Raw genomic sequence first — 24,024 nt, 5'->3', positions numbered from 1 at the left:
CTTCCAGCCCAGCATTTCTCATGATGTACTCTGCATATAAGTTAAATAAGCAGGGTGACAATAACACAGCCTTGACGTACTCCTTTTCCTATTTGGAACCAGTCTGTTGTTCCATGTCCAGTTCTCACTGTTGCTTCCTTACCTGCATACAGGTTTCTCAAGAGGGATCCAACCTGAGATGAATCAGGTCTCTGGCTCTAGCTGCTGATTTGCAGGAAATGCAGAGAATAAGAGAGCAAACTGAACTGCACCCTCAGCGTAAAACTAGCAAAATCCAGTCTGTGGAAAAACTACACGTCAAATAGCCCAGGTTCCTCAATAAAGACAGGGATAGAGGAGACTCTTCAGATAAGAGATGCATCAAGTTAAAAACCAAAAACAAACAAATAGTAAAACTAGGGAGTTCCCTGGTGGTCTAGTGGTTAGGACCTGGAGATTTCACTGTCGGGGGCCCAGGTTTAATCCCTAGTTGGGGAATTAAGATCCCATAAGCCAAGAGGTGAGGCCAAAAATATAAATAAAGTGGGTTTCTGTTTTTAAAAAATAGTAAAACTACCCTGTAGAGTATATGGACGCACACGTGGGTGATAAAACAATAAAAGAAACTCAAGGAAGTGGTTTCAGTGAAGGTCAAGAAGTTGGAAGGAGGGGAGTGGGGAACCTGGGAATGTGGGTAAAGCTCTATTCCTGGCCTGGTGGTGGTTACAAGGGTGCTCGCTTTCTAACAACTCACTGAGTTCATCTGCTTGTTTATTGACCAGTCCCTGAAATCTCAGAGTCTGGGAAGCACTGATTTAGCGCAGGTGCAGAAGCCAAGGCAGGAAGGGCTGGTTGCTGAACAAACTGAATATGTTTGACCTCCCTGGAGCTGCTGGAGAGGCAGTTGACTTGAGTGTCCTTGAAATGTTGAGCTACCAAGCTTGTCTGTTCTTTTCTACCATGTCATTCAAAAAAGGATTTGCAGCAGATTATAAAACAAAACACAGTAGAAAGTGAGACACTCACAGCACGATCAGCTATTAGAAGGGGCAGAGAGATGGATGGTTTCAGGAGAGCCCTGATTTGTAAAACGTGATTCACACTTACCTTCTCGGCATCATCTGCTAGTAAGGGTATTGTTTCTCCACTGCTTTTGGCTGATTGAGGCCACCAGCATCCTCCGCTTAAGCACACAACCAACAGCAGGGTGCCATGCACCCACCACACATAGCCAAGACCCACTGGACCGTTTCACAAGACACGTCACCACATCCAGGAAGGTCGTTTATCTCCAACTGCCTTGAGTACTGGCTCAGGTAATCAGCACCCACAAGCTGGAAGGAGGCAGAGGAGAGATACTCCCAGGTTACCTATACGATACTGCCCCCTCCTGCTGCTCTGAGCTGTGGTCCTGTCAGGGGTGAGTCTGCCCTGAGAGAGACCATACACCTGGTTATGAGCTTATACTGCAGGTGACCTGTTCAGACTGCACACAGCACTGGGGACATGCAGTTGTCATGGCCTAGCCTAGTAGCTACACTCTGACCCCAGGTTTCCAATCAGGCAAGGAGGGCTCGGAGCAGCAGCAACATTCTTCACAGATGTACATGTGCACAAGGAAGGCTGCGTATAGGTGGCTTTGGGTTTTGGTGTCTGCAGCGTGCGTTCGTTTATTCGTTCAATCCACATCTACCGAGCACCAGCAACGTTCAAGGCCCTGGGATACCTGTCAGCCTTTTGTCTCCCGTTTTGTGGGCCCACACATCTGCTCTCCTCCCTGTCTGACTCGACTCTAGTACTAGGCTTCCCCAAGCTTCCCAGTTGGGACAGCACATTCACATCGCCACGCCTTCGCCCATGCAGTTTGCTCTACATGCAATCTCCACTCATCTGAAAATCCTCCATCCTAAGCAGATATGGTCATGGTAAGCAGTATCTCTCCTGATGTCATGCTCCCCCCGAAACACTTACCTCTGAGCTGAGGACAGGGGATCTGGGTCGTAGGAACCAGGACAGGGCTTGATACAATACGGTAATAACCACGACCAGCATTTACATATACTTGACCTGTTCTAGGTATACAGGCAGAGTTATTCAGTCCTCACAACAAGCCTATGACACAGTCACTATTACCATTACCAGTTCATCGACAGTGAGTAAACAACTTGCTTTCTCAGTCCCAGGAGCACAGCAAGGATTCAACCAAAGGACTTTGGCCCCACAGTGTGTGATGTTAACAACTGCCAATGAATTCACGTATTCCACAGACACCTGCTAGGTACAAAACAGGTGCCAGTTAGTACTTCATGAACAAAGTCAATCGGGTTCTTCCCTCATAAAGTTTATGTTTAAAATGAGCAAATAACTAGTATTTGCAGGTTACAGGTGTTAGGAAGGAAAATAAAGAACAGGGAATAAAAAGTTGACTTGGTATTTTAGAGTGGTCAGGGCAGGTCTCTCTAAGGACATCTGAGCGGAGACCTGAATCCAGTAAGGGAGCAGCTCCAAAGTCACAATCTTGGAGTAAACAGTTCTGATAACTGCCGACAACTTGATGTATGGCCTTTGGCAAGTGACTAAACTTCTCCAAGTTTCAATGTCCTCACCTATAAACAGAATAATCTAAATTTGCCTTGCGAGTTGTGAGGAAAAGGGAGAGGTGTGTGTGCAAAGCATTTGGCTTAAGGTCATCTCTGGCTGGAGCGCCCACAACACATCTATGCTCTGAGGCACTTTCCCTCCCACTCTCCAAGCCCCAGCTTCCAAACACACCTGGACTCCCGCGACCCGCTCACACCCCCTGCTGACAGGATGGTGCACTGCGGCTGCCCTGAAACCTCCAGTTGCTTCCTCAGTTCAGTCAGTTCAGTTCAGTTCAGTCCCTCAGTCGTGTCCGACTCTCCGTGACCCCATGAATCACAGCACGCCAGGCCTCCCTGTCCATCACCAACTCCCGGAGTTCACTCAAACTCATGTCCACAGAGTCGGTGATGCCATCCAGCCATCTCATTCTCTGTCGGCCCCTTCTCCTCCCGCCCCCAACCTTTCCCAGCATCAGAGTCTTTTCCAGTGAGTCAACTCATCGCATGAGGTGGCCAAAGTATTGGAGTTTCAGCTTTAGCATCAGTCCGTCCAATGAACACCCAGGATTGATCTCCTTTAGAATGGACTGGTTGGATCTCCTTGCGGTACAAGGGACTCTCAGGAGTCTTCTCCAGCACCACAGTTCAAAAGCATCAATTCTTCGGCGATCAGCTTTCTACATGACCACGGGAAAAACCATAGCCTTGACTATACAGAACTTTGTTGGCAAAGTAATGTCTCTGCTTTTTAATATGCTATCTAGGTTGGTCATAACTTTCCTTCCAAGGAGTAAGCGTCTTTTAATTTCATGGCTGCAATCAGCATCTGCAATGATTTTGGAGCCCAAAAAAATAAAGTCTGACACTGTTTCCACTGTTTTTCCATCTATTTCCCATGAAGTGATGGGACCAGATACCATGATCTTTGTTTTCTGAATGTTGAGCTTCAAGCCAACCTTTTCACTCTCCTCTTTCACTTTCATCAAGAGGCTTTTGAGTTCCTCTTCACTTTCTGCCGTAAGGGTAGTGTCATCTGCATATCTGAGGTTATTGATATTTCTCCCAGCAATCTTGATTCCAGCTTGTGCTTCTTCCAGCCCAGTGTTCCTCATGATGTGCTCTGCATATAAGTTAAATAAGCAAGGTGACAATATACAGCCTTGACGTATTCCTTTTCCTATTTGGAACCAGTCTGTTGTTCCATGTCCAGTTCTGACTGTTGCTTCCTGACCTGCATACAGGTTTCTCAAGAGGCAGGTCAGGTGGTCTGGTATTCTCATCTCTTGAAGAATTTTCCACAGTTTATTGTGATCCACAGAGTCAAAGGCTTTGGCATAGTCAATGAAGCAGAAATAGATATTTTTCTGAAACTCTCTTGCTTTCTCCATGATCCAGTGGATGTTGGCAATTTGATCTCTGGTGCCTCTGCCTTTTCTAAAACCTGCTTGAACATCTGGGAGTTCACGGTTCACATACTGCTGAAGCCTGGCTTGGAGAATTTTGAGCATGACTTTACTAGCGTGTGAGATGAGTGCAACTGTGCGGTAGTTTGAGCATTCTTTGGCATTGCCTTTCTTTGGGATTGGAATGAAGACTGACCTTTTCCAGTCCTGTGGCCACTGCTGAGTTTTCCAAATTTGCTGGCATATTGAGTGCAGCACTTTCACAGTATCATCTTTCAAGATTTGAAATAGCTCAACTGGAATTCCATCACCTTCACTAGCTTTGTTCATAGTGATGCTTTCTAAGGCCCACTTGACTTCACATTCCCTGGCTCTAGGTCAGTGATCACATTATCGTGACTATCCTGGTCGTGAAGATCTTTTTTGTACAGTTCTTCTGTGTATTCTTGCCACCTCTTCTTAATATCTTCTGCTTCTGTTAGGTCCATACCATTTCTGTCCTTTATTGAGCCCATCTTTGCATGAAATGTTCCCTTGGAATCTAATTTTCTTGAAAAGATCTCTTGTTTTTCCTATTCTGTTGTTTTCCTCTATTTCTTTGCATTGATCACTGAGGAAGGCTTTATCTCTCCTTGCTATTCTTTGGAACTCTGCATTCAGATGCTTATATCTTTCCTTTTCTCCTTTGCTTTTCGCTTCTCTTCTTTTCCCAGCTATTTGTAAGGCCTCCTCAGACAGCCATTTTGCTTTTTTGCATTTCTTTTCCATGGGGATGGTCTTGGTCCCTGTCTCCTGTACAATGTCACGAACCTCCGTCCAGAGTTCATCAGGCACTCTATCTATCAGATCTAGTTGCTTCCTCACCTCTTCAAAAAGCCTCACCTGAAGAATGCCTGTCACCAGAGAGGGAGATGAACCATAGACCCTCTCCACCCTCCAGAAGCTCAGTCTAAGAAGTGGGCCCAATGTGAAAGCAGACAATGCCAACCCAGAAAGGAAGTCCTCAGTCAGTCAGTTCAGTCACTCAGTTGTGTCCGACTCTTTGCGACCCCATGAATCACAGCACACCAGGCCTCCCTGTCCATCACCAACTGCCGGAGTTCACTCAAACTCACGTCCATCGAGTCGGTGATGCCATCCAGCCATCTCATTCTCTGTCGTCCCCTTCTCCTCCAGCCCCCAATCCTTCCCAGCATCAGAGTCTTTTCCACTAAGAAACTACAGGAGCACAATGAAAGAATGATTAACAGTGCCCAGGGAAGAGTCAGTAGGTGATTCCTAAAGTAAACCCTGTACAAAGAACACAAGTGGACATGAGGGTAGGCATACCAGGCAGAGGGAACAGAACATGCCAACTCAGGGAAGCATAAAAGAGGACACTGATTGGCTTGAGGGGCTGTATGCAATTGATTGTGCTACACCTCTGGAGCTTCCTGCCAAGGCAGCTTGGTTGAAAAATAAAACCAAATAGAGCTGACTTACGGGGCTTCCCAGATGATTCAGCAGGTAAACAACCCGCTTGCCAATGCAGGAGACAAAGGAGACACAGGTTCGATCCCTGAGTCAGGAAGATCCCTTAGAGAAGAAAATGGAAACCCACTCCAGTCTTCTTCCCTGAAGAATCCTTTGGACAGAGGAGCCTGGTGGGCTACAGTCCATGGGATCGCAAAGAGTCAGACATAACTAAGCACACCATACACTAGCTGATTTCTCGGAACCTGACAAAGCTCTATCACCTGCCACACTGGGAAAAAGCTTTCTTTCCCGAGGGCAGACAGAATCTCATGTGTCCAGTGTTCCCACATCTGGTCTTTCTTACCCTCAAGAAATGGCCCATCCTGTCTCAGTCAAGTGACCATCTGTGCAACTGAGGTCTTCTCCCCCTGCCTCAGCGTCCTCCTCTGGAAGGTGGGAAAATAACCCTTGTCTGCATTCCTCTCAAACAGCCATGGAAGCTCCTGGCACCACAGTGGGTAGGACCCAGGACCCAAAGCCCCTCACTCCTCTGGGAAGGCGAGGTGGGGCAGGCAGTGCTATAGCCCCTTCCCCTCAGATCAAACTGTGCTCTCCACCACCACTCCTCACAGTCCCCATGCCAAAGTCAGGGGCCCACACAGTTTCGTTTCAGGTGTTTTATTAAGTGGGCCATACTGCAGCTGGTTTCTAAGTTGCAAAACAACATAAATTTAACAGTAATAACATAGCCAGTTAGACTGGGACAGCTTTTTCTTTCCTTAAAAAAAAAAATAGAAACAAGAAAAGAAAAAGACGTAAAACATACAATGGCGGGTTAAATAAATAATACATTAAAAAAAAAAACCTGTTAAAACATGCTTATATTTACTTCTGTGCAACTGTGTGCCAAGAGGAAACGTGATTCTCTGCACGATGATATATCCCGGCATGTCACCTTCCCAAATAATACTGACAAAACAGAAAAGACGTAGGGCTGACTCATCGGTGCTTAGAGGCACTACTAAAAATCCCTTTGATTGGAGCATGGGGATTCCTGCTCAGCACACCTGTGTGGCCCATGAAAGCCAAATATCCATAATAATGTTAATATAGAAAACATTAGTTTAAAAACGATATGGAATGGCCTCATTAACGCGGCAGGGCGAGGAGGCAGAACTGCCCCGCGGCGCCGCAGGCTCAGTCCAGGGAGGCCGCAGGCTCCAGCGTGGCCACGGCAAGGGAGGGCACCAGCTTCAAAATAAGCGGCACCAACCTCGTCTCCCTCTCCCTATCACCCTTTCACATGAAAGTGTGTAAAAAGCAAATCAGCAAATAAACTCTAAAATAGATTATTTATTCCAAAAATCCTCTACTTTTCTTTTTACAGTGAGTGTACATCTCCTCTCATCTCCTGCACAACTCGCTTAGGTCCCTCTGGGAAGAAGGGGCGAAGTTGCAGGCAAGTCTCTGGGTCCTGCTGCTGGCTGGTGCTGGGAGGTCAGATATCGATGCCCTTGACCAGAGACGTCTCCAGCGTGATGTTGAACTCCTGCAGCGTCTGCAGCACGCGGATCAAGGAATTGACAAGTGTGTGGTCTTTGATCAGCGCCACATCCTCATACATGTGTGCGGTGATGGGGCAGTCAGCCAGCAGGGCGATCCAGTGGTGCAGGAGGTGGTCTCTGGCAGGGAAGGATCCATTCCGATGGGTCAGAAGGACAGGAAACAGTTAGCAAAAGCCCAAGGGAGACCCTGCCCCATCACCTCCTGAACCAAGTGTGAAGCAGGAGAAGCATGTCTCTTCCCCACAGTCCCGACCTTCCCCCTCCCCTAAGAGCACCTGGTGAAGATGCCTTATAAGGCTTTAAAAGGCTCCTACTGGGAGGTACCTGGCTTCCCAGGAACGAGCCTGCCAATGCAGGAGACTTGGGTTTGATCGCAGGGTCAGAAGATCCCTTGAGAAGGGAATGGCTACCCATTCCAGTATTCTTGCCTGGGAAATTCCATGGACAGAGGAGCCTGACCAGCTAGTCCATAGGGTCACAAAGAGCCAGACACAACTGAGCATGAGCACAATCAGGACCTACGTGAGGGCTACCCAGCCCCAGGAATGCCATTCCAAACAGACCCTGTCATCTGCACAAGGCCTGCTTCTCCTCCCCTGCTGTCCCCTCTTCCCTCCAGACACACCATCAAGCAGACACTACATCCCCTCTGCATCACATCTTCCACCTCCTAGAACCTCACTCCTCTCCACAGCCACCACCATCAGGAGTACACAACAAAATGACACACAAACAGCACTTAGCATGTGCCAGGCCCCTTTATAAGAGACAACCTTCATGACAACCCGATGACGTGAGGCAGTTGCTATCAGTGCTATCATCATCCCCACAGTAGAGATGAAGAAACATCTACTGGTTGATGGAGCACACAGCCAGTAAGTGGCTGATCTGCGATGTGAACCTGGTGACTCTGGTTCCAGAGTCTGTCTTTAACCACTATGCCAACTCCTCCTTTCCTTGGCCTAAATAAACCGCCCTGTTTATCTGGTCTCTGTGCTCTCACCTGACCCCTGGAATAACCCCTAACAATCTTGTCCACTCTGATGTGTACCATCCCTTATATCAAGTGACTATCATTTCAGTTCCCTGATTAAAATCAACTCTGTCCCAGCGCATGGCCCCCATCCTCCCCTTCCCACATTCTACCTGCTAATTCCTAACCCCACATCCTCTGCTTCGTTTAGGGCCTCTCTGCTAGTTTCGTCTGCTTCAAGCTCCCTCCTGACTTCTATCCTTTTGTTAAGGCTCACCTCAAATACCACCTCTTTCTCGAAGCCTCCTCTGATTTTTCTCCTCTACATTTTCAGCAGACTTTATGAATGAGTACTTTTTCAAACTCTCCCAAACTTCTGCTTTGTATTGTACTTAATTAGGACAACTGAACTTTTAAATGGTAGGAACCATGTTTTATTCAGCTTTATTCCCACACATTCCATGAGACTTAGCACATTCAAATGTTTGTTGAAGGAGTGACTAGATACATATACTCTGCTTCAGATTTTACCAGGGGGGAAGTTTTATTCCTTCCCATCAAAATGTGGCCCTTCCTCCCCAACTAGACACACATTCTCATCCCCACACCCCACACACACATGGTACATGAAGGAAATTAAGGGTTTCCACCAAGCCCACAAGGCCTTACCCACCCAAGAACACCTGGTCATAGGATACTCCCCACCCCCGGCACCTCCAGCACCACCTACAAGGCTGGCTGCCTGCATGCTGGGCCACAGGGCTGCAGTACCTGGCTCCCAAGCACACCAGCATCTGAAACTTGCCATCCTTGCCGATGTTCCGGGGATTATTGTTGATTGCCGTGACAAATCGGCAGAAGTTCCGGGCTCTCGTATGCCAGTTTTCCTCAGGGACAAGTTCGTTCTGCTCCAAAGTCTCATAATAGGTTTGTGCTTTTTCTGTGGAGAGGAGAAAAGCTTGCCAGTGACAGAGGCTTTCGAAAGGAACCTATCCCTGACTGTCCTACCTCAGGCCCCTCCATGTCAATGCAGGTAACTCAGTGAGAACAACGGTGTTCTGATGTCCCTGGTCACAGTTCAAAATGATCCTTCTGGTCCCTAGCTCTGTGTTCTAAATTCCTTAATGTGACCCTTGATATAAAGATGATCCTTTCTCAACAGAACTCCTGAGGAAGAAGCTTCTTACATCAATTTCTCCAAGTGGGTCTAACAAAGGACTTAGACTTCAGTGCTATCAACTGGCCTCTTGGACCTACGAGCAGGAAGTGTGAGAGGTCATGACTAAGCCTGTATTATATATAACAGATGCCTGGAAGAAGTCTTTCCAATCCAGTTCACTGGAGATGAGGGGTGAACGGTGGGGTAGGGTAGGGGTAGGGGTGTTGTCTCATTACCTTCAAGAAAAGCCACCAGGGCCACCAAACAACAGATCTAACATGAGACTCACTTGATTTGGCTTCTATATCTCAGACCCTGGTGGTCAGCACCCACACATTAGGCTGATGATCCCCTCATGTCTGCATGCTTTTCCCACCCTCAAATCCTAGCCCAACTCACCCAAAAAATCCCAAATGAAGACATTTTTGAAGAGCCGTGGTGACTTAAATCCATGCTGGAAAGCCTGTTCAAGGGCCGAGACAAGGCCACATTCTCCACAAAGCAACAGCGTCAGACTACCTCGCTATATAAGGAAATAGGGGAGAGTGCCAAAATAGCCTTGATCAAGATGCCCTCCAACCACTACACCCCAAGTCCACCACCCAAACCTGGGAAGGCAGCAACACACAAGCAGGGACCTTGTCTAGTCTCCCAGCACCTGGAAGGGCCCAACTCAAAGCAGATCTCAGCGAAAAGCTGTTGAGTGAACCGATGATGGTTCTGGGTCCTCAGCAGGGGACAAAGCCAATGTGGCCACTATTAGGGAGATGCAGACAGATTCATAAGACAAGAGAAATACACACAGCTCACTGGACTCTGCTGTGTTGTCAAAATATAAGGAATACAGGGTAACCCTAAGCACAGGTCCCTGAAGGAAGGAATATGCTGAATCTCAAAGTAACCGAGGCACATATTTGAGCCTGGAACAAGGTTATTCTTTCTTATTCAATATAAGGCCCTGGGCTGGAGGGTAGGGAGGCTCACCTCTTTCTCAGGCTTATGGAAGTGCTTCACGATGCCATTGACTGCCTCACCGATGGACTCCTGGATCTGCCCAGTGTTCAGCTCTGATTAAAAATCAAGTAGATATCCAATCTCAGAGGTTAATAGTGCTTGGTTGACAGAGCAAAAGACTCAGGACATAGGGAAGGCCCACAGGAGAAGTGGGGCAGCCTGGACCCTGGGAAGAGTTGAGTTGCTCTTGGCTCACCCAACTTTGTGGAGCTAGCTCTTCCTAAAATCTTAGGACAAAAAGCAACAGCTAATACCTTGGAGTCTAGTCTCTAATAGATGCTAGTAAAATTTATTCTTTGCCCTGGAATTCTGGCAACCAAAAGAGTGCCAAGCCTTGACAGCGAAGCCAGGAACTTGATAGTGAAAACAGGGAAGGCCAGAAAGCAGACCCCTCTCCTCCACATGGTCACATACAGATAGCACAGAGGATTGGGCCTGGCTCCAGGAGCTCTCCCCTCTCCTCCCAGTTCTCTAACAGGAGTGCCAAATCCCTGCACTGCTTCATGAGAGGAGGGTGGCAACGCCTGATGCTGCTTTGCAGAGGTGGTTCCTGAGGCAGCTGTGCAGGCACGGATCTGGGCTCCCTCCTCAGGGCTCCCAGAATTCTGCCCACTCTCCAGGCTGGGCAGTGTGAGGGCCCAGCCCCACCTTCCACTTACTGGGTCTGTTGTTGGGTGAGATGGTAACGAGCCTCCGGATGACGCTGGGAGACTGCTGCAGGGGCGGGGTCCGGCACGGCCTCTCATCCACCTCAGGCTGGGATGTGAGCAGCTCCCCGACCAGGACCCGCTCCAGGCTCCCATCATCCATGCCCTTCCCCAACCAGCGGCCACATGGAAACCTGAGGTTCAGGCAATAGCCTGTCAGAGCTGTCAGCTCCTTCAGCGTCCTTCCCTGTGCTGATTCACAAAGGCCATCAAGAAAGCCAATCCCTGGGGACAGGCTCTGAAACTGGCCTGGGGCCCCTCGTGGCCCTGCTCCTCATCCCACTGTGTAGCAACAGGGAAGCCACCTGAGTGATGGGTAGCAGACACTCCAACTTGGAAAACCCTCCTTTTTTGTCTCTTCCAACAAGAAGCCTCAGCCTATCACACCTACAAGGTCTCCCTGAGAAGCCCACATACCCAAGCATCAAACACAGCCCCTGGTAGTACACCAGGCCCCACTGTCTCAGGGCAGAGCGGAGGAACACTTACTTGTAGGTATGTCCGGTGATCTCATTCCTAACCATCACATACTCCACCAACCATTTGGCGTAGAGTCCAGAGTTATCATGGCCTATCTGCACAGTGGTGAGTTTCCCCAAGTTCTGGCACTGTAAGAGAACAGAGACGATAGGAAGGTCAAGAAAATAGGAGAAAAGTGCCACACTGCTCAGAGGCACAGATCTGACTGGCTGCCTGCAAGCTGCCCCACTATCTGCAGCGGCAGAGCTCATGGCTCCACCTGCCACCAAAGCTAGCAGTACAGTACTATCTCATGAGGAACAACGCTGAGAAAGACAAAGACTACAACCTACAGGAAGAACCAGGGCCTGGGAACAGAAGGCTCTGGAAGTGGCAGAGCAGTCAGGTCTCTGTGAATCCTCGGGTTCAGCAGCTGAAAAAACTCTTTTTGAGAATTCCTCAACACACCATGGACAGGGAGGTATGCAAGTCCAGATGGGTACCTTCCAGCCAGAGACCATTTACACAGGGCAGGCTCCCTCTCCTCAGGTCAACCCTTGGCTCTGGCCTCTGGTCATCCTGGTCAGCTGTGCTGAAACATAATACTGTATAGAGCAAGGCCTCCATAAAACCCTGGAGAAAGGTGCCAAAGTAGCAGCTGAAACTCAGACTCCCAGAGCCTGGGGATGTGGTCCCTGGGTAACACATACCTCGAAGGTCATCTCTAACAGGTTCCTGGGAATCTGCAGGATCTGTGTCTCACCCAGTTCTCCTGAGATGCAGATCCATGGGTTGGCGGTGAACATAGAGCCCCCCAGCTTCTTGCTCGGTACGATGAGGATGTGGTAAGGAATCACTGTTTAGGGGAAGGCATAAGGCATTGGAGGGGATCAGGAATCCCTCCCATACCTGAGAAGGCCCTGACCTGCCCCAGGTGTGCTGGCATGTCTGCGGTTCCTGGTGCAGAGCCAGGAGCAGCAGGACCCTAGGCCAGTTTAGAACATTAGCCGATCTTCTCAATCTCACTCCTCCCAGGGTTATCACCCAAACATCCACACCCAAGCCCATCTGTGAGCTCAGAGCTAAGAAAAACTGTCCCTTAAACATGATAGCCAACTCAACACTGTACTGAATGGCTTTTCAGAGCACTTTTCTATCTGTCATCTCAAGGACTCTAGTAACAACCTCCAGAGAGGCCAGGCAGGTATACAATCCTTTCCTGAGGCACCGAGAGGGAAACAGTTTCCCTCAGGCCTCCTACATTCCGGTCCAGTGCTGCTTCCACCAAAGCCTATAACCCTTTTCCCTGGGGAGGAGGATGAGTGTCATACGAAAACAAGAGTCCACACTGCCAAGTCACTAGCCAAACAGCTAGCCATGGGCAAATTCAGACTCACTTCAGTTCAGTCACTCAGTCATGTCTGCTTCTTTGCGACCCTATGGACTGCAGCAACTGTTTACCTAACAGTTCCTGGCACCAAAGAACAATGAGGCTCCAGGGGCCTTTCTGAGACCATTTTGAACCCTTTTCCTCACTCAGCAAATAGGGAGATGGAGGCCCACTGCAGGGGCAGACACTGTTCACAGATCCATAGTGAGTTAGGGCAGAACAGGGCCTAGACCCAAATCTCCCACAGCCATCTGGAGTTCTTTCTGCTACTTCAGGAGCTGTTTTTCCCTGAGGGCCAGTCTGAAACTTTCTCTGATATTGAATGACTTTCTCAGCCCAAAACAAAAGGGAGATTTCTTTACAGGTATGCAGAGCAGGCAGTGAACTTCACCACCCCCACCCCACTCCATCTTAGGCCCCCAGAGCTGTGCCCAAGACCACAGTGATAACACAATGGCCAAAAGTATGAGCATCCTAGTTCAAAACAAGAAGAAGAAACTTCAGAGAAAAACAACCTCCAAGGAGGGCTAGTAAAGACCTCTCTCTCCCCACAGAAGAAAGGACAAGTGATCATCTTCTTTATTTAAAAAGGGGACAGTGTTAGCCTCCAACAGGTTCATCAAGACTGGCAGTGAGAAGGCTAGTGGGGAGCACAGGGCCACTCACGGATAGTCGTGAAGACACTGGTGAAGCAGAAGTAATCGACAGCATTGAAAGAGAGGAGGTGATAGAGGAACTGCTCCTTCTCATCGTCACAGCGCAGGAAGGCGTAGCGCTTGTAGAGTTTTCTGTTGGAGAGGAGGTAACATGTCAGTCTCTCAGCCAAAAGGGGGGAAAGAGGCTAGAAGTATTCAGTTCTGGAGGGAGATGGCTAAGGAAAGAACATGAGGGCAAGCCTCAAAGTTCTCTAGCCACCTAAAAAAGGAACAAAGCCAGCAACTATATCTGAGGGCTAGAGTGAAAGTGGCTTAAACTACAGAGGAACAACACAAGCCAAGCTCTACTCGTGTCCAAGAGCTGACGTTACGATAAAGTGTCAGAGGTTGTGGGACCTCTTTCCTAACCTGAAGGCTTCTACAGGGCATCATCCCAGCGTGTGGAGTGCAAGCAGCAATGGCAGGAGGTCGTGGTCATCATTCCTACCAGGGCTAGTCTCAGACCCTCAGCAGACCTGAGACCCAGAAGTCAGAACACTGCTCTGAACATGTCAGAGGCCAGGAATGGAATGATCCAGGTCACAGCCAAGGAAAATCTGTACAGAGAATGTTCTTACCCTCTTTTCAAACCTCCTCCGACCCCCATCCGTCCATTCCTCACTCCTCTGCTGGACACTGCAGGCACAGAGGGCCTATCTTCCCCAAGTATCAGGGACACAAAGAGCCCAACGCAGAGGACCACAGCACAGACAAACACACAGAGAACAAAGCAAGGTCCCTGTCCCGCCTGCCCAGACTGCCATCACCACACCAGAGAGGTGTGGGATTCAACAGACCTGTGAGGTTCTACTTAAGACAGTTTATACAGTTCTTCACACAGGTAATTCACCAACCCAGGAGCCAGAGAGGGAAGCCTATCCTCAAATACGGTCTAGATGAGTAAACCTGCTCAAGGCCACAATATATAACATAAGAAGTTGCCAAATAAAAGGCTCTAAAAGGCTCTCTCTGGAAATTGAAAGAGCCGTAAGCTTTGATGGTCCTAGAACAGAAGGGGCCTGAAGGACAGTACAAATTCAGACAGGGGTTGCAGAAGGAGAAGGAGAGGGTATAAAAGCCAGTTTGGCTAGAGTTGAGGGCTCAGGGAAGTAAATAGTTAGCAATGAGACTGAACAGTCTGGCTAGGGTAAAATGAAGGCAGGCCTAAATATTCAGGCTAAAGAGTTTGCAATCTGCCCTACAAGTAATAGTTTTCTTAGAAATAAAGAGAAAGACATCACCAACTTCAAGAAATTTAAATTTAGCACAGCTGAAGGGTGAAAGTGGCATGAAAGTGAAACCCAGGGAGTGGCAATAAATAAGGAGACAGATGGAACAGAAGCTAAGGACCTGAAATGTGTACGTGGGAGGTAGAGCTAAGCAAGGAGTCACACAGACTCAAAACCAGGAACCTAAGTAGGGAAAATGCATACAGGGAAAGGTGTATGGTTCACACCTCCAAAGAAAGCAAATTTTAATAAGTGGCAAACAAATAACGATAATAACACACCCCACCTGTGGTTAAAAAAATAAAGGAATGAACAAGTACTGTAACAAATGCTATGGGTGCCTGGGAAGGAATGGACCAGGTCGCTGGGGTGTTTGGGCAGACTCCAGCAAAGAAAACTTGTGACTAGGCCCTGAAAGCGCTTAACACATCCTGAGAAGTGTGAGGGGTCTGAAGTGGCTGGAGCTGTAAGCAAACTGAGAAGAAAGATGAGAGGGGTAGGATGGGGGAGTAGGTAGGTTTTGATGAAGTACCTCTTTCTCTCTCCCTATACCCCGCCCAAAATGCAGTCTGTGGTAGCCAAACTCTCCTCATTTTCTAGTCACTGAAGTAGCACAGGGGTCAGAATATCATGTGAGAAGTTCAGTTCAGTTGAGTTCAGTCGTTCAGTTGTGTCCAACTCTCTGCGACCCCATGAATCACAGCACGCCAGGCCTCCCTGTCCATCACCAACTCCCGGAGTTCACTCAAACTCATGTCCACAGAGTCGGTGATGCCATCCAGCCATCTCATTCTCGGTCGTGATGCCATCCAGCCATCTCATTCTCGGTCGTCCCCTTCTCCTCCCGCCCTCAACATTTCCCAGCATCAGAGTCTTTTCCAGTGAGTCAACTGGTCGGGAAGTTACTATGTAGCAAATGAAATCTGAGCTGTCTCCCTCTAACAGGGCCACAGTTTAAAAAAAAACAAAATTAGCCTCCTCACCAAGGCCTGCGCCCTGTCTGCTACTGCCTAGACCTTTAAGTTCACAGGCCCTAGACCTATCTACTGCCCTGGACTCTATCATAAAGTTCCTGGACTGGGCCCCCTTTTAGCTACCTCTATAGCCTGTCCTCCTGCCAACCTGAAGCCATCTCCTAACAGACAATGCCCACATCACCCCACAGGAATCTCTCCTGTCCTGTCAGACCCCAGTGCCCACAGAGCCACAGATTTTACTAGGACACACAACTGGCCTCTAGACACTGGTATGCAACTGATTCCCTTCCAAACTCCAGGCTTAAATGTTCACTTGTTTTCTTTCAGTTATCTCCCAATCTCCAAATTTTATTCCTATACCTTTTCATCCTTAAAGGGAAACAAATTCAAGCACTTTAAGAACTGATATTTCATAACCTCTCAAAATAAGCTCTTAACCTATCAAGCTTTTGAAACTAGTTTCTTGCTGTGGTTTAAACATACAATAAAGTCTTTAAAAAAATCACAGTTTCACTTTAAATAAAAACAGATTCTGCAGGTTTAATCAATTCACTTACACAAAATTTCCCCAAGGTCTGCTTCTCTGCTTTATCATCGAAAGGCAAGTCACATAATAAAGGATACCATTAAAAGATGCCCAAGGAAATGTCAAAAAGAAAAATGCCCAATAGATTTGCTGATGATGAAAGAATCAAACGTATTATATATAGAAGACTGAGAGACGGTAATCAGAGAAGGGGGACAGCCTTCTTCTCCCTCCTGCTCTAGTAACCTGGGTACAGAATGAACGCAAACATAAAAGCGAGGAAAAGCGAGAACCTAGCTACTTTGGGCTAGCCCTAGGCTCAGGAGAGAACAAAAAAAGATAAGCGGATATATTAAAAGTTTCTTTTTTTAATTCTCCAATCCTTTCCCCCTGAAGACAAGAAAGAGACCAAGAAAACATCCTATGCCCAGGAAGTACGCAGGTCATTTGAGTGCCACAAAGAGACGAGGACCCCAAAACTCTGAGGTACCCAATGAGGATTCCATTCTTCTCACTGCTGCTGCTGCTAAGTCGCGTCAGTCGTGTCCGACTCTGTGCGACCCCATAGACGGCAGCCCAACAGGCAAGAAAGCTATTTGGGGAGGTGAGAGATGCAGACTGAGAAGGAAGAATAGATAACAGATAATAACAGAATTATTCTTCTACAGATAAAGAAGGAGAAGAAGAAATGCTACACCACAAAAATCACCCAAACAACAAAAGTCCTCCCACCTTCTTTATGGGAACTGACCCAAGGTAGAACTCAACAAGAACTCACTGGCTGACCAACAGCTGAAGGAGCCAGAATAGACCACAGGAGGTCCCATAAGAGGAACCAACAGCCAAAAGGAAGGACCTGTGCTTCCTATAGTGGTTGTGGCTTAGTCTGAAGAATCCAGGTCTTCAGAACTCAGTTCAGAGAGCACCCAGTCAACCGCTTATGTCTGTATGTTCCTGCTAAACCAAGCATGCTGTGTTGAGCACTGCCAAAAGAGTTATTATTCATCAACAGGAAAACAGAAAACATATTTTGCAGTGTAAGTGCACAATAGTGTTCTACATAGAAAGGAATAAAAAAAAAGAAGAAGAAATGCTGCAAAACCTTCACATGCAATTTGAGTTTAGCTGAATTCAGCAGTAATGATACACCACATACTCTCCTTTCCCATGGGTTTCCAATCCCTCCCGCCACTGCAAGGAGCTGGTTCTACTCCAAGTGGAATGGCCTTACTTGGTGAGCTCATGGTCTGAGAGAAGCTGCTTCAGGTGTCTGGAAAGTAACTTTTTTTCCATGGACAGACGCACCCATGCTCTGGCTTTTCCCACATCAGTCTTGATTTCTCCAATATTCTGGATGTGCCTGAAGGATAAATGGGGAAAGCAAAGTGGAGGGTGGGGTGGAAAATGAACTCACTACCAATAGCTCCCCTGTAATGAAGGAAGGACGGAGAAGGCAATGGCAAGCCACTCCAGTACTCTTGCCTAGAAAATCCCATGGATGGAGGAGCCTGGTAGGCTGCAGTCCGTGGGATCGCTAAGGGTCGGACATGACTGAGCAACTTCACTTTCACACATTGGAGAAGGAAATGGCAACCCACTCCAGTGTTCTTGCCTGGAGAATCCCAGGGACGGGGGAGCCTGGTGGGCTTCCGTCTAAGGGGTCACACAGAGTAGGACACGACTGAAGTGACTCAGCAGCAGCAGCAGCAATGAAGGAAGGAAGGAAGCCTGGTGAGGCAATCCCACCCCGTCCTGAGAGACTCCATCTCTTTTGTTCTCAAAATCCTGAGCTTCCATGAAGCTTTGAAAGACAGGCTCACCATAATTTAGGGGGTTGGTGAGGAAGACAGTACAGCTTTCAAAAAGCAAGGCTAACCCCAGAGCTCTTAGGCCTTTAAACACTCTGGTGTAATTCTCCAAAAATGTATGGAAACACAACTGCTTATACAGCTCTACAAATGGACCGTGAAACACAGGACCGATAAAGAGGCTTCCTGGTTAAATGAGAGGCTGTAGAAGCCCAGGTGACTGAGACTCTGCTATTTAAAGTGGACTCCTAAACAGCAACTGAAAACAGAATTTGAGTGGCTAATTACAAATGAGCCCAGACTGACCTCATATCCTGAATGAGGGAGATTCTCAGGGGCGACATGACAGAGCTGGCATCAGACTTCCTCCGTTCTGAATCAAGAAATATTCCTAGAAAAAAAAAAAAAGTTGCTTAAGTCCCAAGAGATCTGACTACCAAAATGGCTAACTACTCTTCTTATCTCAAACCACAAATTTCTACAGAAAAAAAGCTGGTTATTTTGAAAACACTTTAATCAATCATTTCGTGAACATTAAGTACCTATTAGGTACCAGATTTTATACTTTTATGCATGTTGCATCACTTAATTCTCTAACAACTTATAAGATAGCCATGGACAGTATCACAGAGAAGAAAACTGAAATTCAGAGAGGTGAGCTGCTTTGCCCCCAGTCAGCAAGCAGCAAAGTTGGGACTGGAAGGAACACAGATCCTCTGGCTCCTAATGCAACATGTTCTCATCATAATCCTTGGAAGCAGTGCTTTTGCTCAGAGTTATACTCATGTCCTACTCCTGCCTCAAAATGGACCACAGAAAGACCAAGGGAATGTGTAAGGAATGCTTAGGACTTCTAGACACAATACCTGTATATGGCAGATTCATGTCAATGTATGGCAAAACCAACCAATATAATATTGTAAAATAATTAGCCTCCAATAAAAAATAAAAAAATAAAAATACCTGCATATCCCCATGTCTGGCCCAACGTTTAAAATTAGTATCCTCATCATTCAGCTGCTGAAGACTTTTTGGCTACACTTTATCCTTTGGCAATAACTTCCATGGCTTTCCTAAGAAGATTCTGTTCTCATACCCAGAAAGTGGACTCAAAAACTCCTTATGAAGTTACTCAGGGAGCTTTTGAATCTGTTTTTTTGCCAACTATTGATATTTTCCCCACGTGCAGTGAGTGCTTGTTGAGATCAACTAGTTCAAGAGCAAAGACAACAAACACTGAGTTCATGACTACCTTTTCACCCCACTTAAACTGATTTTTACCTTTAGGACAAGAACATTTAAGAAAAGTAAACAAACTCCCTGGCAGAGAGAGAAGAATGAAGGATGGTATGAAGAGGAGATGCTGCCAAGAAGAAAAGGAAGAAGGGAGACAGTCCTGGAAAAGACACTGCACGAGATTATAAAGAATAGCAGACAGGAGACGAGAGGCCTGACTCCTGATCTGGCCTCTTCTATCAATTCACTGTGTGACCTTACATAAATTCAGTTCCTCTCAGGATCCCAGTTTCTGCCTCTTGTAAAAAAGGGGGCTGGACTAGATGATTTCTGGGGTCCTTGCCAACTTTGATATTTTTATCAAATAGAAACAGAAAGCAACTTCAAGGGATCATGCACAACAGGCCTTTACTTTGAGAAGTTCCAAGGCAGGACACTGACAAACAGGCTCTCTTAATTGATAGGAAATCATCTCAATGCTCATCTCAGAGAAATAAGAGTCTGAAAACACTTGCTCCAAACACATGACATCAGTATCAATCCAAATTCATTTAAAATACAAATTTATTCTAAGGGTGGCCTCTTGCTGATATAAATCTTCTATCTCACTGATCAAAAGTGTATAGAAACACATAATAAAAGCAGACCCCACGGCCTTGGCATGCTCTGTGGTTCAGAGAGCCCTGTGGCTTAAACACCACAGAGTGAAGGCTTCATTGACATGGAACAGTCTGCTAAAGAGGCTCACTTCAGTGGGGGATGGGAAAGTGAGTGAAGGGAGCTTGCCCAATGGTGCTGAGACCATCTTACCTGAGGTACTGAGGCTTCCTGATGTGAGTTTTCTCTGCCGGTTTTCCTGATAATGTAACAGGTGGGACCACAAGGCTGATTTCCCCTGGAATCAAGGCAAGGGAGAAATATTTATCAGTTTAGATTTCTAAGGGCAAGTCATCTAGTGAGCAAAGTCAGAGACAATTTGAACATACAGATGTGGGCTTTTGCTAAAAAGTATCTGTCCTATTTTTTATCTCAATATATGCCCAGATGCAATGTATATAAATATATATCCCCTACCTAAAATTCAGAAGAAATATAAACAATGGAAGGGAACAGAAAAAAGAAATGGTCCCCCACTGGGAATAGGAAGGACATGGTCAAAAGAAGAGCCTGAGAATGGACCAGTGGATAAGAAAGAAAAAAGCAAAGAACGTATCAGTCTCTAAATGGTCTGCTTGTTGAAGGTCACCTTGGGTAGTGCATGATGGCTTTAGCAGAGGAACAGATACCCAACTTACAAGATTCTGTAACAGTTCCCAAATTTCCTAAAATATTTAAAAGCATTCCTGCCCTCTGTAGCCTTCAGAGCCTTCCTACATCATCACAAGGATGAGGATTTACTGTGGAAGGTATTTTGAAGAAGCCTGCAGAAGAAGCAGTTGGTGTTTAACTGTATGTCTAAGATATAACACTGTCAAGTGCCAGCAGAACCTTGGCACTTGAAAATGTAAAAGCTGTAGCTTAAACTGTTGGACATGTAGTAGTTTGTCATTTTCAGTTCAGTTCAGTCACTCAGTCGTGTCCGACTCTTTGCAACCCCATGAACTGCAGCACACCAGGCCTCCCTGTACATCACCAACTCCCAGAGCTTACTCAAACTCATGTCCATCGAGTTGGTGACGCTATCCAACCATCTCATCCTGTCGTCCCCCTCTCCTCCCGCCCTCAATCTTTCCCAGCATCAGGATCTTTCCCAATAAGTCAGCTCTTTGATTCAGGTGGCCAAAGTATTGATGCCTCAGCTTCAGCATCAGCCCTTCCAATGAATATTCAAGGTTGATTTCTTGTAGGATTGACCAATTTGATCTCCCTGCTGTCCGAGGGTCTCTCAAGAGTCTTCTCCAACATCACAGTTCAAAAGCATCAATTCTATGGCACGCAGTTTTCTTTATAGTCCAACTCTCACATCCATACATGACCACTGGAAAAACCATAGCTTTGACTAGATGGACATTTGTAGGCAAAATAGTGTCTCTGTTTTTTAATATTCTGTTTAGGTTGGTCCTAACTTTTCTTCCAAGGAGTAAGCATCTTTTAATTTCATGGCTGCAGTCATTCTGGAGCCCCCAAAAAATAAAGTCTGCTACTGTATCCACTGTATCCCCATTTCCCATAAAGTGATGGGACCAGATGCCATGATCTTAGTTTTCTGAATGTTGAGCTTCAAGCCAACTTTTTCATTCTCCTTTATCACTTTCATCAAGAGGCTCTTTAGTTCTTCTTCACTTTCTGCATAAGGGTGGTGTCATCTGCACATCTGAGGTTATTGATATTTCTCCCAGCAATCTTGATTCCAGCTTGTGCTTCATTCACCCCAGCGTTTCTCATGATGTACTCTGCATAGAAGTTAAATCAACAGGGTGACAATATATAGCCTTGACATATTCCTTTCCCTATTTGGAACCAGTCTGTTGTTCCATGTCCAGTTCTAACTGTTGCTTCCTGACCTGCATACAGATTTTTCAAGAGGCAGGTCAGGTGATCTGGTATTCCCATCTCCTGAAGAATTTTCCAGTTTGTGGTGATCCACATAGTCAAAAGCTTTGGTGTAGTCAGTAAAGCAGAAATAGATGTTTTTCTGGAACTCCTTTTTCCATGATCCAGCGGATGTTGGCAATTTGATCTCTGGTTCCTCTGCCTTTTCTAAAACCAGCTTGAACATCTGGAGGTTCATAGTTCACGTATTGTTGAAGCCTGGCTTGGAGAATTTTGAGCATTTCGTGACTAGCCTGTGAGATGAGTGCAACTGTACGGTAGTCTGAGCATTCTTTGGCATTGCCTTTTTTGGGCAATGAAAACTGACCTTTTCCAGTCCTGTGGCCACTGCTACATTTTTCAAATTTGCTGGCATATTGAGTTCAGCACTTTCACAGTTTCATCTTTTGGGATTTGAAATAGCTCAACTGGAATTCCATCACCTCCACTAACTTTGTTTGTAGTGATGCTTCCTAAGGACCACTTGACTTCACATTCCAGGATGTCCGGCTCTAGGTAAGTGATCACACCACTGTGATTATCTGGGTCATAAAGATCTTTTCCGTACAGTTCTCCTGTGTATTCTTGCCACCTCTTCTTAATATCTTGTGCTTCTGTTAGGTCCATACCATTTCTGTCCCTTATTGTGCCCTTCTTTGCATGAAATGTTCCCCTGGTATCTCTAATTTTCTTTAAGAGATCTCTAATCTTTCCCATTCTGTTGTTTTCCTCTATTTCTTTGCACTGATCACTGAGGAAGGCTTTCTTATCTCTCCTTGCTATTCTTTGGAACTCTGCATTCAAATGGGTGTATCTTTCCTTTTCTCCTTTGCTTTTCATTTTCTTTTCACAGCTATTTGTAAGGCCTCCTTAGACAGCCACTTTACTTTTTTGCATTTCTTTTTCTTTGGAATGGTCTTGATTCCTGTTTCCTGTACAATGTTACAACTCTCCATCCACAGTTCATCAGGCACTCTGTCCATCAGATCTAGTCCCTTAAATCTATTTCTCATTTCCACTGTATAATTTTAAGGGATTTGATTTAGGTCATACCGAATGGTCTAGTGGTTTTCCCTACTTTCTTCAATTTAAGTCTGAATTTGGCAATTAGGAGTTCATGATCTGAGCCACAGTCAGCTCCCGGTCTTGTTTTTGCTGTCTGTATAGAGCTTCTCTACCTTTGGTCGCAAAGAATATAATCAGTCTGATTTCAGTGTTGACCATCTGGTGATGTCCATGTGTAGAGTCTTTTCTAGTGGTGTTGGAAGAGGGTGTTTGCTATAACCAGTGTGTTCTCTTGGCAAAACTCTATTAGCCTTTGCCCTGCTTCATTCTGTACTCCAAGGCCAAAATTGCCTGTTACTCGACGTGCTTCTTGACTTTCTACTTTTGCATTTTGTCATTTTACTAAGACACAAATCTGAACAGCATTTTCAAGACTGATGTTAAGGGAGCAATTTGCCTATACAGTGAGCCCATCTGCCACCAAGCAACTGCTTTGTTTCCTTAGTCTAGTCATTCTTCTTTACATAGAGACCCTTGTCTCTACATTAACTTGTTACAGGATTAAAAATTTTACTTTAGATTCATGATAAATGTTCTTATATAGCAGATATAAACATAGTATAATTTTAATAGTAGGATTTATTATGGTCATTTTACAAGTGATTTAGTTCTATATTTTGCAAGTGTAATAATGACAGAAACTACCATGTCTTGACATTTTCTATGAACTAAGCACTATGTTAAAAGTTTAAAATACAATATTTTATTTAATGCTTCCAACAATCCTACGATGCAGGTACCTCTGTCCTCATTTTCTTTAGAAAAGAACAAACTGAGAATCAACTAAGTAACTTGTAAAAGATCCTACAACTAGTAAGTTGAGTATTGGAACGCAAGTTTAAGCTAATATTAGAACCATTACTGTTAATAATGATGCTATACAGGGAGCTTCAGGAAGAGAGCATTTAACTTCTGAGCTGTATTTTCTGAAAAAAATTTTACATTTGAGAATGAATGTGGGGAATGAAGGTCTCAAGATTTTTCCCATGAGAACATGGAGGGTCTGTTTTATTTTTATCCACCAATTAACCTGATTTGGGGACGGGGGTGGATCAAGCATTTGAATGGGAAAAATCCCCATCTACAGATCAGCAAGCTGTTGACATGAACTTTCTGTATGTTTGGATTTCCTACAAGATTTAACCAACTTAAAACCCAATAACCTTAATGGCAGTTTTTTAAAAAGCACACAACTAGAAAAGACCATTTTTTAAATTCACTGAAATACCAAATGTTTGAGAAAACAGATGTTCAACAAAATCAATGAGAC

At 45.9% G+C, this 24,024-nt stretch overlaps 1 protein-coding gene across 1 annotated transcript in view; it reads right to left on the bottom strand.

Moving 5' to 3' along the window:
* Positions 1-6,752: 6,752 nt before the first annotated feature.
* DENND5A (DENN domain containing 5A) overlaps positions 6,753-24,024 on the bottom strand; it is a 99,889-nt gene continuing 82,617 nt past the window's right edge. Inside the window, exons 13-23 of the mRNA XM_055423404.2 lie at positions 19,968-20,052; positions 18,228-18,312; positions 17,345-17,473; positions 13,353-13,474; positions 12,007-12,152; positions 11,327-11,445; positions 10,790-10,971; positions 10,101-10,183; positions 9,516-9,639; positions 8,729-8,897; positions 6,753-7,101 (exon numbers count right to left, since the gene is read on the bottom strand). Coding sequence (XP_055279379.1) covers positions 6,918-7,101; positions 8,729-8,897; positions 9,516-9,639; positions 10,101-10,183; positions 10,790-10,971; positions 11,327-11,445; positions 12,007-12,152; positions 13,353-13,474; positions 17,345-17,473; positions 18,228-18,312; positions 19,968-20,052 — 1,428 coding nt within the window. The 3' untranslated portion in view covers positions 6,753-6,917. The remainder of the gene's footprint in view (positions 7,102-8,728; positions 8,898-9,515; positions 9,640-10,100; positions 10,184-10,789; positions 10,972-11,326; positions 11,446-12,006; positions 12,153-13,352; positions 13,475-17,344; positions 17,474-18,227; positions 18,313-19,967; positions 20,053-24,024) is intronic.

This window comes from Moschus berezovskii, chromosome 14 (assembly GCF_049115385.1).
Source record: "Moschus berezovskii isolate FMDL1 chromosome 14, NW_MosBer_1.0, whole genome shotgun sequence".
Classification (NCBI taxonomy): domain Eukaryota; kingdom Metazoa; phylum Chordata; class Mammalia; order Artiodactyla; family Moschidae; genus Moschus; species Moschus berezovskii.
The sequence above is the reverse complement of the archived record's forward strand: the minus strand, read 5'-3'. Positions and strand labels throughout refer to the sequence as shown.